The sequence below is a fragment of the Meles meles genome, chromosome 20 (assembly GCF_922984935.1).
Source record: "Meles meles chromosome 20, mMelMel3.1 paternal haplotype, whole genome shotgun sequence".
Classification (NCBI taxonomy): Eukaryota; Metazoa; Chordata; class Mammalia; order Carnivora; family Mustelidae; genus Meles; species Meles meles.
Window position 1 is genome coordinate 50180790 of NC_060085.1, and position 17640 is coordinate 50198429.

At 38.3% G+C, this 17640-nt stretch overlaps 1 protein-coding gene across 3 annotated transcripts in view; it reads left to right on the plus strand.

Moving 5' to 3' along the window:
• GRM7 (glutamate metabotropic receptor 7) overlaps nt 1-17640 on the plus strand; it is a 921897-nt gene that overhangs the window by 460176 nt on the left and 444081 nt on the right. For all 3 annotated transcript variants that reach the window (XM_045989695.1, XM_045989696.1, XM_045989697.1), the window contains exons 3-4: nt 1048-1189; nt 6547-6701. In XM_045989695.1, the coding sequence (XP_045845651.1) occupies nt 1048-1189; nt 6547-6701 (297 nt within the window). The remainder of the gene's footprint in view (nt 1-1047; nt 1190-6546; nt 6702-17640) is intronic.

The window sequence follows — 17640 nt, forward strand, 5'->3', positions numbered from 1 at the left end:
CAGTTTTCTGTTTGTGGAAGCCTAGTACCATTCACCCAGCTGTCCATGCTCGAGGTGTAAGCTTGATAATAACTACCTCCCCAGCACATTACAAGAACAAGTTTATCCACTTGTCTTGGCCTCTAGGTCTTCTGTCCATTCGATGGCTTTTGTTACCTTTCTACAAGTATTCTCTCTACCCCCTTCACTTATTCCAGCCTTTTTTAAGTGTATTTTATAAAATACTAGATCCAGGGGCTGCTACTAAGCAAGAGGTGGGGTAGGGAGGACTGTATCAATTGCTTAGTAAAGTGCTACATGTTACCCTGTCTTGAAATTCGTAATGATAATTAATATCATCACAGATCTGAGAAGTCTGGAGTCAACAAATCTATTTTCTATTTAATCCCCTTATGTTCTAACCAAAAATATGTTACTAAATAACTTTTAAAATTTTTAATATGGGATAATGTACATAAAACACATATTTGAAGGTTGGACACATTGTATGTGGTCACTAATAGTTTGTTGCTCTGATTTACAGTCGTTGGTGTTCTTGTTGTTGTTTTATTTTTAGATTTATTCCATTGGCTCTGACCTTTAAAAGCTGGGATGACTATGAAGGTGAAAAAAGTCCTGGGAATGCAAACACCAGAAAAGCCACAGAAATTCACCTGAGTTTTATGTCTTTCAGTACATTTATACTGTAGTGTATTGATTGCAGTTTTCTTGTGGTATATTGCATTCATTTTAAAGACCTTCCCCCACCCAGTTTGTCAGCCTAAATCTGCCTCCCCACAATGGATATCACTGGTGTTCCTGGGCATCATTAGTCATTTACAAGTGCAGTGCTAAGAAAATCAGGCTGTGCAATGTCATGGAAGGTGCACCAAGTATGAATAACAGCTCAGGACTTAGCATGACATCTTAAGCCTTCCTCATTCAGCATCACCAAGGGAGCGCTATGCACTCAGAATTCAAAATTCTCTCCTCCCCAGATACTCACCCTGGTTCCTTTGGTATGTCTGAGGGAACTTTATTGACACTCTGCTTTCTTTTCTTAAACAGGTGGGCTCTGCATTGCACAGTCTGTGAGAATCCCCCAAGAACGCAAAGACAGAACTATTGACTTTGATAGAATTATCAAACAGCTCCTGGACACCCCCAACTCCAGGGCCGTCGTGATTTTTGCCAACGATGAGGATATAAAGTAAGGATGACTGGTGAAATTCATTAATATGCATGCTGCAACTTTAGGAGACAGAAAGATCAGGATACTGGCAGAGAAAGGGGAAAAGATAGCACAGAAGCAAATCTATAATTACACAGTGGCAAAGTCTGTTCGTGCTTTCTCCCTTACATGAGTAGTTATAGCAAACCATGGGAGCAGCACTGTGTTGCTGTCATGTCTTCCCCCTCTATTAGCAAAATAAATGTATTCAATTACTTGTAAAGAGAGAAAACCACTAGACCTTCTAAAGATTCTTTTATTAAAAATATATCCAAATGTAACAGACTTTTATCCAAAGAATAGTTCCTCTTAATATAAAAGGAAAGAAAAAAAAAAGTCATTTAACTCTGGCTGTATTGCTACCGCTTTAGGCCCAGTATGTTCCAAACCAACCTTGTCTACCAGTATGTCTCTAATTCATTTCTTCCTCTCTATTCTTACGTTGATCCTCCCTGGAGTCAAAAATTTGACTGGAATCTCGACTCCCCATTTTTCCTCATTCTTTGCATTCTTGGCCAAGCCAGGTAGAGTTAACCTTTGTTTCTAGAAGATAACATGCCCAGAATGTGTTTCTAAGACAGAAACAAATGTGCCTGTTTTCTTCTCTGCCCACTACTACCTTGTTCCAGAATATTTATTTATTTAAAATAAACAGTAATTACACCTGCTTAAAAAAACTATTTTAAAAATCTAGGTTATTAAAAAAAGTTCCATTCATCCTGCCCTTAGCTAACAAGTTCTCTTTAAATGCAATGGCTAATGACTAGGTTCTTGAATATTCTTCTAGAGACAGTCTGCATCTCTTTGCACAGTGATGCATACTGTGTGTACATCTTGTTCTCTTCCCTGCTAGCCTTTACTTACTATTTTATCATGGATGTCTATGAATGTCAGTAACTATCTCTTCAGTCTTTTCATAGCTAGGCAGAATTTCATTTTACATGCATGTTGTTATTTATCTAAACACTCCCTTATTGATTGACATTTGATTATAGACTTGCAATCATAAATAACACTGTGGTAAACTTCCTTTTCCAAAAATCTGTGCACCCAAATATAAATATACAAATACATCATGTTAATATAAACATTCTATGCAAGAGTTGGATATATAATATTAATATAACACAATTATATATTAATATGGAATTATATAATTTTATATATTTACTTACGTGTCTTTAACATAAATCCCCAGAAAAGACTTTTCTAGGACAAGGTGTATCCCAATATGATTATAGTTTTCTAAAGAGTTTGTGCTAGTTTACATCTCCACTGATGTGAACAAACTGTATGGAGTTATTCAGTATTTGTCTTAGATAAAATATAATACTTAATTTGAAGGGGGGTATCATTTATTAAGAGAACGTTTACGAGCCCAGGCCATTATTGCATCCGGCTTGGATTACTGCATTGTCCTCACCACGAGCCTCCCAGTTCTGTGTCTCTCCCCTCCACGTGCACCATAAATGCTGCCCCTGAATCCATCCATCATTTTCCCAGCATTCAGCTCTGATCACAGGTAGCAGGACTATTCAACTGAAAGCTAATGAAACCTGACATTGAGATACCTGTGCGGTGTTTTACTAATGACCACTGTGTCACTTTGGGAAGTTGCCCCACTGTTCCCTCTTCTGCTTCCCAACTTCTGAGCCTCAGTTCTCCCAAATGAAAATCCTTCCGAGCTCTTTTTGCAGTTATCCAGCCTCATCCTACCGTTCTAAACCGATTTCATTCCCTGTTCCTTCACGTTTTGTGCTTCCTCATTCCCAGTCTTTGTGTGCTCTCTCACACACACCTGGAAGGCTTTTCCTTTCTTCCGTTCTCATAATGGTGCCGTCTCCAGTGTGGCTTTCTGAGGGAAGATGTCTATACACAATGCCGGTTTGGCACTTTCTTCATAGTGAATGCACTGATGTTATTTTACATCACTTCATCCTTTGCTTAGTGTCCACCTTCTCTGCAAGTCCCAAAGCATCTCTGGGGCAGAGCTGATGCCTCATTTAACTTCCTTCTGTATCCTCAGTTCCTATCATGGTGTTCGGTACAGAGTAAATGCTCAAGGAACTGTACTGAATAAATGAATGAGTCAAGTCACTATGCTAATGAACTCTATTTAGTAATTTAAATACAAACTTCTCTGTCTGGACTTCATAATGCTTTAGAATGTGTTCCTAAGTGAACATTTAGACCCCACTTCCACTCACCCACTACCACACCCAGAATACATGGCTTTGGTCCTGCACAGTCCTGATTTCTCCTCCTCATGGCTTTTATTCATGGTGTTTTTTTCTCTCCTTCTCTACTTGTTGAAATTGTCTGCTTTTCAAAGTCTAACTTGAACATGCCCTTCTCCATGAAACTGTTTCTGGTCACTCCTTAAATGTATTACTTCTCTCCTTAAAAATTCTCCAGTGTTGCTCTTAGGGCATTTTTCATCTACACTTTGAGTTATAGTTGTTTAAAAGATTTTGTTTTCATAATATTACTCTTGGGTCATTGTTTCGTTGTTGTTGTTGTTGTTGTTTTGGTGGGTTTTTTTTTTTTTTTGGCTTATATCTTATTCATCTCTGTTGATATCTTTCTTATCTCATAAATGCTTTTCATAAATATTTTATGTATTTTCCAAATATGTAATACATTGATAAGTGTGGCTTTGTGTTTATCTCCACATATGTTGTACATGTCACATAAAAATTACCACAAATAGCTCTGATGACTAATTTTTTTTAATACTCCTGACTTGTAGGTAATGTGAGGTTTTAATTTAGGATGTAAAAATGCATGCGATCTGCTCAATAAGTATGCTCATTCTTTTGTTTTGGGGTTGGTTTGTGTGCTGAATATTATTGCATACTGTGATTCATAGCAGTGATAGCAGAAATAGTTCTTGAGCACAGTGATAAAATTTAAGTACATATATAATTTCCTTCCAAAGCATGATCTTAAATACACAGATGTCTGAAGAGTACTGTTAACTCACAGTGTTATATTATTTATTTTTTTCAGAAGATTTACACTGTAAATGGGAAATTTGAGATTTTTTAGAACATTAACTTCAAATACTTTGTAAGAGAATGACAGTGAGAAGACAGTAATGTCTATATCTTAAAGCTAAAATAAATGCAAAGTAAGTCATGAGTACCGATAATTTGGATTTAAGACAAGGGTGAATCCTTTTTCTGGAATACTTTATTCTGATTATAAAAATAATACCTAGCTACTGTATATCTACTAGAAAAGGGAAAAGGTTTTTGTTGTTGTTGTTCTTTATTGAAAGGAGCCATTAAGTTTACTTTGTCCCCTGATTATCTAGAAAAAATAAAGGTCAAATAATTTCCTATGACATCTGCGATCCCAATACTCAGAGACGGCATCAAATTCTGGGTTAAGCTCTGCCAGCACTTTTTTCTAAACATGCATGGACTTCCCCCCAAAACAAGTTCCTGCTTTTTATCTCCCACTTTTTTGTAATTCACATGTCACTTTTGATGCCATGAGTATTTTTAAATGGTTTAATCTTGTTTATCGTTGTCAATAAACCCACACCTTTCCATTTATATTAAAGTGAACATCCACTTTTTGCATTTATGTAGTTTTGTCTTTTTTCATATTGTACTTGGCTTCTGGCCACCTTTGCAACTTCTTCAATCTCAGCAGTGTCTTGAAGGTGGAATATTAGGTTGACAATACATTGTGCATTATCGTTATTTTTCTGTGCTCTCAGATGGCTCTATACTCCTGTGTGTATATACACACGTACAAGCAACATCTAGGCAGCTATTTTCTTATATATGAGTTGTATAATCTCTTGCAGTTTTTTAAATTGATTTTTCTTTTTAACAAGTGCTTGTGGAAATCTTACTCAGTATATTCGGATTGTTTCCCAGTCCATCCTCCCTGTCATTTGTTCAGACAGTTCCCTGCTGCTCTGCACTGAGGCTGTCTGCAGTAATGAAAATATGTTTTTGAGAGAGTATTTGATCATTTCCTTTGGACTGATTAGTAGAATCATATCTCTAGGTCAAGGGTACATATAATTGATTACATTTATTTTTATTAAAATTATAAATGCACATATTAAAAAATTAAAATATGACTGGAAATACTTTGATGCAAACAGCAGAGTCCTGTCCCTTCAGACTTCAGACCTTTGGTGGACTGGTCAGACATCCAAGTTGCCATCCATTAGAGGATCTCTCTATGTCAGTATATAGAATTCTTTGTCTAGGGTGGTCCAGATTTTTCCAGAAAAGTTATTTTCTACCTCTGGTGACACTCTCTTAGTTTCTAACATTGTCAGCAGAAGTGTAGATTTTGTAGAGGATCTTACCATTTCAATACTTAGTGGTAAATTTAACTTACCTTCCTGCCCTTCACCTTCAACTCACCATCTCTAACTCACAACCTTCTGGTATTTTGATGTTTACAATATCAGAACCTATTCCTTAAAATTTTATTACTGAATTACCATTCCATTTTCTGCCTGGAAGAACAAGAAAGAAACCTAAGGTTTTGCTATTTTATATACAACCTTTCAACTGATTTTCCTTTATCTGGCCATGTACCTTTGTGGTACTTAGTATCTCCAAGTCTTGAGAAACAAAGAAACCACTACTCCTGTGGTACAGCCCACCAAAGGAGCTATAGTTACAGCTTCTTCTGATCTACAATTACCTCTTATCTACTTCTTCTTTCAAAAAATTTTTTAGTAACTTTACTATGAATGATTAGTTTCCCTTTGTTTTATTTGCCTTGTTGCCCTTTTTATTTGTGTACTATTTTTATTTATGAATATGGGCTGTAAAATTTTCAAGTATAACATACATGTTTATTGTAATAATTTAAGACCCTTAATTTAGATTGGCATGTTGCTTTCCAGAAATTATACACACCACCAGCAATGAATGCAAGCACTCATTTCTCTAGCCCCATGCCCAAACTCACAAACCAAACCAAAACAAAAGAAATCTGTTGGCCAACATGAGAACCAAATGTAATTATCTTTCCTTAATTTATATTTTCCTCCTTTCTAATCTGTATGAATATTTATCTCCGGCTTAATGGTTATTTATATTTCTCCTTTTTTCTTTTGACTTTCAATGTTTCTTGTGTATTTTCCTCAAACTGCACTGATTATTTTTCTTAGTGGTTTATAAGATCTCTTTATATAAGCAAGATATAAATCCTGAGGCATACTTTTTTTTTTTTTTTGCCATTGATTACTTACTTTTTGAAAACTGGTAGCTTGCTTTTCTTCTGCTTCATTACTAATACATATATGCTCAGCAGCTGCTCCTTATCATTAATATAACGTTTCATGTTCTTTTTCACAGGCAGATCCTTGCAGCAGCCAAGAGAGCTGACCAAGTGGGCCATTTTCTTTGGGTAGGATCAGACAGCTGGGGATCCAAAATCAACCCACTGCACCAGCATGAAGATATTGCAGAAGGAGCCATTACCATTCAGCCCAAGCGAGCAACTGTAGAAGGTATGGGTTTTTTCAGTTGTAAAGCATGCTAAGAGAGTGGTTTGTGCCAGGCAGGATGGCTAAATCATGTGCCTCTTTGAGGGTTTGGTGTTTTTTACATAATTTATGCAGTATAATTTCAAACATGTAGCATGAAATGCAAATTAAGCCATATATCTGGTCTGTTCTTTTGTTGATATTCCTCTTTTGAAGAGATCATGTATTTTTATAAAAATTAACATATTTTTTTTCATTATGGCACCAGAGCTTTCCGAGAGAAGAACATTACCATTAATAAGTGAAATAATAACACAATTCAAGTGTACTTAAGTGAACTGCATTTTCTGAGAGAATATTTTCCCTTTGCAATTTATCCATTCTATAGCAGGATAACTACAGGGATCCTTTCCCTCTTTACCTTGTGGGGTTTCTTCCAGTGCCCACGATGGCAAAACATACCATTTCTCTTGGACACTAACACCACCTTGTTTTCATGGGTCTCTTCTTCTTGCTCTTTCTCTTTCTCTCACTTTCTCTTTCTCTTTCTTGTGCCTTCCTAAATCACTGCCCTCTTTCTTTTCCTTGCCTTCCTTGCTGCTTCATGATTCTTTAAGAGGAAGAAGGAGGAGAGGGCTTTTATTGGCATCCTTCTGATCTAACAAAAGTTGCTGATTATAATTTACGTTTTCCTTTAATTTGAAAAGAAAACTTATTTCTAAAAGAAGATACTGTAAAGAAAAGGAGCTCTTCTGCTGCTGTTCTTCTTTGTGTTTCTTTTCTGATGGGCCAGGTCTCCAAAGATTCCCTAAAACATGTTGGCTTTGCACATTAAAAAAGCCTCTATCCTCTTACTCAAAAGGGGATCAAATATTTGCATTTTTTTCCGTTCGGTCTCCACTGCAATATGATTAATTATTCCCCTAGAAGACTGCATGGTCTGTGGAGACCTTTTTAAACAAGCCAGGTTGTGGTTCTGTCACTGTTGCCTTTCTGTGTTATCTGGGGGAGATAAAGATCCCATGAATCACCCATGTGTTCCTTGGGAGTCTTTGAATTCATTTCATTCTGCAGTACGTGTCCTGAGAAGATTGCTTATCTTATAACATAGACCAATGCACTTGCAGATGGGTTGCAGAAATAAAAGACAACATTTTAACTCTCTCCACTCCTTTCTACTCAAAATTTTGAGTATCCGCTGTGTGTCTTGCTCTATTACAAAAGTTAAAAAAACAAGATAAGGACAAAACTCTTACCTTCAAAGCATACAGGTCTGAGAGGTGTCAAAAATAGCTAATGACTAGGTCAAATGAGATACTGTGTAAGCGCAGTATGGACTGGATACCACAGGGCACAAAGGAAAGACTGTTTCTCTCCAGTGGTAAGGGTGTGGTTGGGGGATATTCCTGAGAGAAGGTAAAATGATGACTTTGAAGTTCATCCAGCAAACGATGAGAAGAATATCTTGTACTCCCAACCTACGGGACAGGAACAGAAGAGTGAAGGACACACTGGGATAACAGTAAATAATTCATTCTGCAAAATAGTCCTGCATTATGGTTCTGAAATTCTTAAAGTTCTTTTAAAGTGTTCCCATTTACAATGCATTGGGAGAACTCTTTTCTCCCCCAGAGTTTCAGTCACTACACCATTGGCCCAATTGGCTCCTTTCTATCCTTTGGGTCTCTGCTGAGATATTAATTTTCTGTGGAGGCTACAAGTGACTATTCCACTGCAGCTAAGTGAGTTAGTAGCCCTTTCTTTTTTTTTTTTTTTTAAGATTTTATTTATTTATTTGACAGAGAGAGACCACAAGCAGGCAGAGAGGCAGGCAGAGAGAGAGAGAGAGAGGGAAGCAGGCTCCCTGCTGAGCAGAGAGCCCGATGCGGGACCCGATCCCAGGACCCTGAGATCATGACCTGAGCCGAAGGCAGTGGCTTAGCCCACTGAGCCACCCAGGTGCCCCAGTTAGTAGCCCTTTCTATTCCTTCTACAGCATCCTACATAACCCCTACCATTGTAGCACCTCTTTAGTTGTCTCTCTCTGGAAACATATCTCTTATGCACCCCCTCCATTGTACCCCCAGCACCTAGAAATTGGCCTGCATATGGCAGATTTTTAAGTGGATGGATGTGGTTGGATGCTGGAATGGATGGAGATATCATAGACTACCTCAGGTCCTCGAATAAAATATAGTAGAAAAATGGACCTGAGTTGGATTATGAAGGGTCTTGAAATTATACTAAGGAATGTGTTCTTTATTCTGAACGTTTGGGCAGCATCTGAAAAGTGGATGTGATCAAAAGGGTTAGAAAGTTCACTCAGGTGACTTTATGAAGAGGTGGTAAGTAGGAGTTGGGTGAGAGCCAAAGCAAGCAAGAAAGGACTAAGATCCTTTTTTCCTCAGCTGTAGATGCCACATAAACACAAATGCCCATACTCCATGGTTACCAACTCCAGTTTCATGATATTTATGGAAATTACTCTGTATCTTGAAGTTTTTAATAAATTTTTGAAAAAAATTTCCTGCTATATATTTATGTATTTTGGGATGCACAGAGTTTTCTTTCTTTCTTGGATACACAGAGTTCTTAAATCAGACACAAACAGCATCCTAAATCTGTAAAAAGAAATTTTATACACACACACACACACACACACACACACACACACACACACACATATAAAGAGAGAGAGAGAGAGAATCCCAAACAACAAAATGAAAGAGAAATATTGTTAGCAATAGAAACATTGGGATGTAATGGAGCAGCAACTCTTTATATAAAACTCTCCATCCTTAACCAGATAGAAATGAGGACTTTTTGGTAGCTAGTGTGTGTGGCTTCTGTCTAACCAATATTGTCTATGTACATTATTACAAAGTACAGCATGGATTTGTTCACCCAGGAGATGAGACATCAAGATTGTGGCTGTGCATTTACAGTGACACACTCCTGAGGAAATAAAAAAAGAAATGCATTCACTTGCACTAAGGTTTCTGAACCAAGCTATGAAATATCACAAATGAAACTAATAATCAAGCACATTCTGTATTGGCAAATAAGTTTTCCTCTCCTGTCTATTTTTTTTTTCTTTCTGATGAATGTTCTGTATTGATTTCTACTGCCATGGAACATCCTCCAAATATTTATAACACTGCTATATCTCTGTATCTTTGTGTTTTATAATGCTATATGTACAGATGTGAACAGGAGGAGGCCAAGCAGTAATCAACATGATTGTTTTCTTTAGATTTATATTTTGAACATGTTCAGCAAAGTTCTGAATTTTTGGCTGGTCTCTTCTCTATCTCCATGAATAATTAACAATAAATTGCTTTAGGCCAAATTGCTAGCAAGCACGCGGTCTCTGTGAAAGTAGTGCTCATCTTCTTTTATCTTTTATCTGTATTTATTCTTCATTTATAGAATAAAGGGCCTCTGTGTTTGCTAGCCAAGTGTGTTGTTCTTCCCCCTTTCAATTGGGTGATGATAGGAATTGTGCCCAGGAAAGGTCAGCTGTGGCCTCAATGGCTGCCCGGCAGTCAGAGGATATCTGGAGAATGTCTCCACAACTTGGCAGCTTTCCTCCAGCTCCTGAGCCAAAACACTTCTGTAATATTTAGTTTCTCTGAATTGTCTGATGAGCCAAGGAATCCCTGGCATGTTTCTCTCTTCTGTTGCCCCATTAACTAGGATTCTCTGTCATCCTCTCCAGCCCCCAACAAGTTCTCAGAGAAAAAAAAAAAAAAATGCCCACGTTGCCTTCAACTCCTTGCTCTACAAAGCGCTCTGCTTCTCTGAGAATAGGTGTCCAAAGCATCCGCTAATTATAGTCAACAGGGATCATGGACCAGCATCTTTTCATCTCAGTCATCATCATTAACATTAGGGAGCTAGCGTAATGAAGGGTGGATTTTCAAAGCTAACTAAAATGGCTCTGACTATTGGTGATATTTTCAAATGGGGCTGCAGAACAGCTTGGTTCCTGAATTAAATCTGCAATATATGTAGGAGAGACAAAAAGTGCTCTGGACCTGGCATAAAAAACTTGGTTATTTCATGCTTTTTTAATTCAAGATTGAAATGAATTCTTTATTTTTCCTAAAGCCAGAGATCAAAGCTATGAAGAGCTGAACTAAAATATTTCTGGCTCCAATTTAGATGTGTCCTACTTTAGCCTTCCTTGAGTACCTGGAACATTCCACACATATCACAAGGTTTTGTTAGGGGAATGGGAGAAAACGACAGGAAAGAAAGCATTGCCTTAAATCACAGGGCTATTTCTGAGTAACACATCTGCTTTTTAGAGCTATCACCTGTGTAATAAGAAAGAAGTAAGAGGATTGCCTGTTTTATGTCATAGCAATTTCTTTATTGAATCTTTTACAAATAGTTTATAAACTCTAGCAGGGCATCAGGGACCAACCTAAACAGTGAGATATAGCAAGTGACAGTCTAGACCAGGTCCCTGCACTCATATAGAGGTGATAAATGATGATGAAGAAAAATATAAATAAGAAAATATCATATTAGATCAATTTCCATATTTTTTCCATGAAAGGCCAGCCTGTAAATTATGGAGATACAAAGGAAGAAGAAAGACCAGGACACAATACAGGTCAAAACAAAGATCAGGAGGATGTTGGTGCAGGCCAGTGGCTTGAGCCTCTCTAGCCTACTCTAGATTCCTGGCTCATATTCATATCAGATTCTTTCACTGGTTAAAACCCACCAAGGTTTCCCATTTCCCTATTTCTTACTGATCTGGAAAATAATTTTTTCTTCATGATAGATCAAATCATTAATCTTTTCAAAAGACTACCTAATTTTTCCAGCGTTACTCTACCCTGCAAAAACCAAGCTCATTGCTCTCCAAGTCCAAAATGTATCACATATGCCCTTTATAGCAAGCACCAAACATACCATGCTCACTGTAACACTTAGATCTAAAATCTGAACCTTGAGGCCAGTGCCTACAGCCCATGGGTTCCCTGAGATTAGCCATCTTTGCTTCTACTTCCTTAGCATTTACTGGAGGATCTGAGACATAGTAAATTTTTAAAAAGCTGAATTTGTCTTTCTGTTTCTTCTATCTCAAACTATCTGTAACACCTCAATATGCAAACAACTGCATTTTTATGGGAATTTAAAATTTTCTCAGGATGGGGAAAGATATGTCCAAAATGGTTTCTCTTCGACTTTGTATTCTAAGACATTTAGTAGAAAGACCACTTCAGGAATTCCCAGGATCTCATTCGGGATGGCTCCAGGAATTTTAAAGTGGGTCTGCACACTTTTCCTTTTGCTTGCCTTTGGAGCACCTCTTGCCTTCTTGGTCTTCTTGCCTTTGTTTTCCAAGGCTGAAGAGACGTTCTGGGTAGGATCAGCACCATGGCTCAATTAGGTGACTTGTTAGGGTGTTCTAAATACAGAAGGGAAGCCTCAGCTCTGACTCCTCAGAGAGTAGGAAGTAGGTTTGTGTTAGACCTTCCAGTGGGAAGTTCTTTTCCAGACTGTACTGTTTCTACTAATAGAACAGACTGAAAAAAAGAGGACTGGCAGGTCACAGGGTGAGAAGAATAGGTGTATGAAGAAAAATACCATCTTATTTTTCATCTTGTGTTTTTTAAACTAGAGATTGTTGGCCTTGAACAAGTGGTAAGAAATCTAAACAGAGACACCTGTAACCTAAATAACTATGGAGAGCTGAGAACAATTCGCTTTATGTGTATAAAGGCCCAGCTTTTGAGCCATGCTGTCTCCCATCTCCTAGGATAGATACTTTCCTAGTGGGCTTCACTTAACTGGCCATCCATCATTTCCTAGCCAGCAAGTATGGAAATCAACAAGAAAATATCCATTCTGTTGGCCTGATAGGCTGTCTCATGCCCCCAGTACCCTGAACACTCATAGTTAATAGTTGGATCTTTAGTATGTCTCACTGGCTGAATTCTTGGCTACAAAGAACTAGCTAGTTTTTTTTGTTGTTTTTTTTTAAGAACTAGCTAGTTTTGATTCCAAACGTATTTACTGCAGAGATATGTATTACCATAATTATTTCATGTATTAAAATTGTGTAAACCAGTGAAGTAAGTGCAAAGAGAGTAAAAGAGAGAGCTGCTGTTTCAAAGAAGACACATTTGAATTCTTTGGAAAGATCGGTAAGTTTGTCACTGTTAGTTGTCAGCTAAATATGGTGATGATTTTGGAGGGAAATCATAAACACTAGAAACATACTGCACTTAATTACTGTGCAATTGACTTTAGGATTTTATTTCATTTCCCAAAGACCACAATAGGCACCTGGGTGGCTCAGTTGGTTAAGCATCTGCCTCCAGCTCAAGTCATCATCCCAGGGTCCTGGGACTGAGTCCCACATTGAGCTCCTTGCTCATCATGGAATTTGCTTCTCTCTCTCTTCTGCCAGCCACTCCTCCCTGCTTGTGCTCTCTCTGTCAAAATAAATAAATATCTTAAAAAAAAAAAAAGACCACAATACTGAATTTTATTACAGTTGATTTTTTTTTCAAGATTATGACAGGGAAGCCAACTACACAAAAAATATCTTGATCCCACATTAGAGAATTGACTAGAGAATTGTGTGTGTGTGTGTGCATGCCTAGATGGATTTTGAGTTAAAACATTTAATATATTTATGTATTTTTAGTGATTCATTACCAAGATAGAGATTTTTGATTAACTGACCAATCTTGCATCCCAATTATATTTCATGATAAAGTTTCCAATATACTTTAATTTGGGTTTTCCCTCTCTTGGACTTAAGTTTTTCACCTATAAATGAAATTATATCACCCAAAAGGTTCCTTCTAGGAGGAACATTGTGGGAATGATTGTCTATTAAATTTCTGCCTACCCTGCATCCATTCTCTCTTCTCACTGCAGCCCCCCCATTCACACCTGGGGAACCCCCCACTCTTCCGTCAGCACATGTGACTCAAGTGACACGGATCTAACCCTTGGCTCTGTGATAGGGCATGGAGTTCATATCACACCCCTGACTCCAAATCTGGATCAGGATTTCTCATCTTTATACACTACGGAACTCTGTTAATGATGTAAGATCCTTCAGAATGGGTTTCTGTAACACACATCTCAAATGACTTAACAAAAATGATTGTTTATTAGGACAGCCTTCTGCTAGGCCTTTTGTTAGATGTTGTATCTGCTCTGAGTTACAACCTTTCCAAGTGCTATTTGGAAAGGCTGGATGTCCCTGCCTTTTCTCCCTTTTTTTATCCCTCTCCTGTGAAATTTGTACATTCTTCTGTTAGGAGACCATTGGTCTCATCAACCCCATGGTGTTTCCCTTCCCTTGTTGCCTCAGCCTTGTTCCTAATCTCATCCTCTCAGGCATGCAGTGGCTCTTCTGCTTGTGAAGCATCTTCCACATAATCAGTTATTTTCTGTATATATCCAGAGAATGCTAACTGGAATCTAAGTGTGGCTTCAGCTATTTCTAGGAAATACAGATGAACTATCAGATCACGCTCCAGAAATCTGTTTCAGAATTCAGGACACCGTTGAAAGAGAAGCCCTTCTAAAGGAAGAATGACAAAATGAGTCTGACCCAGGAAGAAAGTCTTAGTTGTCAGGAGAAAGAGACAAATTTCCTCTTCCCAGGCCGGAACTCATTGAAATCATACATTATTTCCATAGGGAACAGGCAGACTACGCAGAAAGTAGATCTCCTGCTGTGGTAACAAATAAACTCTCAAAAACTGAGACAACAAACGAATATTGCTCACCCATGTGAAATCTGCTGTGACTTTAGGAGACATTCCAGGGCAGCTGGCCTCAATGTACTCGTTCAGCCTTCTAGGCTGTTTCTGTCTTCCGGCACATCCATATCAACACATTCTGTGCAGCATTGCCAAAAAGAGAGTGGCACGTTCACAAACTATGCTTAAATGCTTTTAGTTTGGAAGGGATACGCATTATTCCTACTTCACTTTCATTAGCCAAAGCAAGTTTTCTCTTCAAGGGAAATCCTGCATAGAACTAAAAGAAAGCTGAATATTGCAGAAATCAACTTGTGTCTATCTCAAATTCCATTTGACTAAAAACTGTCAGCTATAAGGACACTCGTAATAATACTTTAGAATGTCCTAACAAGAGTTCAGAATATGAGGAGAATAACATTCTCTGCTACTTTGCCCCAGACCTCTGAATAACTTGACACCAGTAGCACTGCCTTGGCAGCAAGCCAAAGTAGGGGATCCTGGTGTCAGTGGAAAATATGGTGCTTGGCAGATCCCTGGAAGTTCTTTTTTTTTTTTTTATTTTAAGATTTTATTTATTTATTTGACAGACAGAGATCACAAGCAGGCAGAGAAGCAGGCAGAGAGAGAGAGGAGGAAGCAGGCTCCCCACTGAGCAGAGAGCCTGATGCAGGGCTCGATTCCAGGACCCTGGGATCATGACCTGAGCCGAAGGCAGAGGCTTTAACCCACTGAGCCACCCAGGTGTCCCAGCCCTGGAAGTTCTAATGAATCCAGAAGATAGTCCAGACGAAGAAAGTTATTCCTAGGAAATAGTAAGATACTTGGCAGACTTGTTTATGAGAATGTAGGCAATACCCTTGAACAGAGTTTGTGCATGAACCACATGGGAAGGTGTCGGTGAGAGGGCACAGATAATGTGACTCGATTTATTCCTGCATGCTGTAAGTCTTGAGAAAATTCCAGTTACCTCTGAAAATGCAGATTTGTCATTTTCCGACCAATGCTCTTGACTGTTCACCCAGTAGTTCTTTTTTTTTTTTAACCCTTCTTTTTGACCAGTGGGAGCCTCGCCATTCTATGAAGTTTAAAGATGCCAAATGCTCACTTACCTAACTCCCCTGCAGTTAGGGGATGAGCAGGTGACCTAATCCTACCATTTTGGGACCCATGAAAACATTTTCTGAGAGAACATTTCATAAATATTTTCCTTTCTTAAAAAAATAATAAAGTCATGTTACTACAGTGACAGTCCAAGTTATTATCCAATCCAGGACAAATTAGAAGTAAAAGAGGGCATAAACTGTAGATGTCCCAGGCAAAGCAGAGTATGTGGTCACCTGTTTCATAAGGAGAAAAACCCTGCCTTCTTCTCTTCTTGTGTTTGTCATATTAGCTTGTGAAGATAGGATACTTGGAGTGATGGCAGTCCTCTTAATGAGGGGAGCAAATGACAACAAAGGAAAGCACAGGAGACAGATGGACAAGCCTGGGTCCGTAAGGACTTATTTGTTGTTGAAACAATCCTGGAATTATTTACCTTGAGGATTTCCTTTCATGGGAGAAAAATTGCCTCGTATCTTTAAGCCACTGTTGAGCTAGGTATTCTGTTACATGCAGCCTAAGGTGCCCTTAATCATTCATCTGGCTTACTCACTCTGTATACCCAGCACTTGAAATAGGCCTATGAAATAATCTCAACTCGCATAATATATTTGTTGACTGATTGGATATCATAAATTAATTATTTTTTAATTTTGTAAAAGGATTTTATTTATTTATTTGACAGAGAGAGAGATCATGAGTAGGCAGAGAGGCAGGCAGAGGGAGAGGGGAAGCAGGCTCCCTGCCGAGCAGAGAGCCCGATGCGGGACTTGATCCCGGGACCCTGAGATCATGACCTGAACTGAAAGCAGAGGCTTAACCCACTGAGCCACCCAGGCACCCCTATAAATTAATTAAAAAAATACTTTATGTTATTAGAGCAATATTAGGTTTATAGCAAAATTGAGAGGGAGTAACAGAGATTATCCACATGTGTAGCCTTTCTAGTTATCAGTATCGTACATGTGTAGCCTTTCCATACATGTGTAGCCTTTCCAATTATCAGTATTGCTTACCTCTACATTGACCCAGAATAGCCACCCAAAATCCATTGTTTACTTTAGGCTTCATCTTTGGTGTCATATAATCTATGGGTTTGGAAAAATGTATAATGATACATGTTTATCATAATAATATCATATGGAGTATTTTCACTGCCCTTAATATACTCTGGGCTCTGCCTATTAATCCCCTTACCACACACACAAGCAGCCACAGATCTTCTATCGTCTCCATAGTTTTGCCTTCTCTAGAATGTCTTATCACTGGAATCATAATACTTAGCAGCCTTTTTAGATTGGCTTCTTCAGCTTAGTAATATGTATTTAAGCTTCCTCCATGTCTTTTCATAGCTTGATAGCTCATTTCTTTTTAGTGCTGACTAATATTTCATTGTCTGAATATACCACAGTTTATGTATCCATTCAACTACTGGAGAACATATTGGCTGCTTCTAAGTTTTGGCAATTATGAATAAAGCTGCTATTAACATCCATGTGTAGGATTTTGTGTGGGCATGTTTCCAACTGCTTTGGGTAAATACCAAGAAGCACAATTGTTAGAATGTATGGTAAGACTATGTTATTTTATAAGAAACTGGTGAACTATCTCTCAGTGCGGCCTTATCATTTTGCATTCCCTCCAGCAAGAAGTGAGTGTTCGGTTTTTCTGCTTCCCTCCCAGCATTTGGTGTCAGTGTTCAAGAGTTTGGCTCTTGGGCGCCTGGGTGACTCAGTGGGTTAAGTCTCTGCCTTCAGCTCAGGTCATGATCCCAGGGTCCTGAGATCGAGCCCCGCACTGGGCTCTCAGCTCGACAGGGAGTCTGCTTCCTCCTCTCTCTCTGCCTCTCTCTCTCCTACTTGCCATCTCTCTGTCTGTCAAAAAAGAGTTTGGCTCTTTGAGTAGTGGTATCCTACCACTGTTATTTTAATTTTCATTCCCTTGATGATATATGATATGGAGCATCTTTTCATGCACTTATTTTCCATCTGTATATTTTATTTGGTAAGATGTCTGTTAAGGGTTTTGGCCCATTTTTAAAATCAGGGGTTTTTGTTTGTTTGTTTGTTTTTTTAACGTTGAGTTTTGAGGTTCCTCTTTACTCTCTGTAAGAGCCT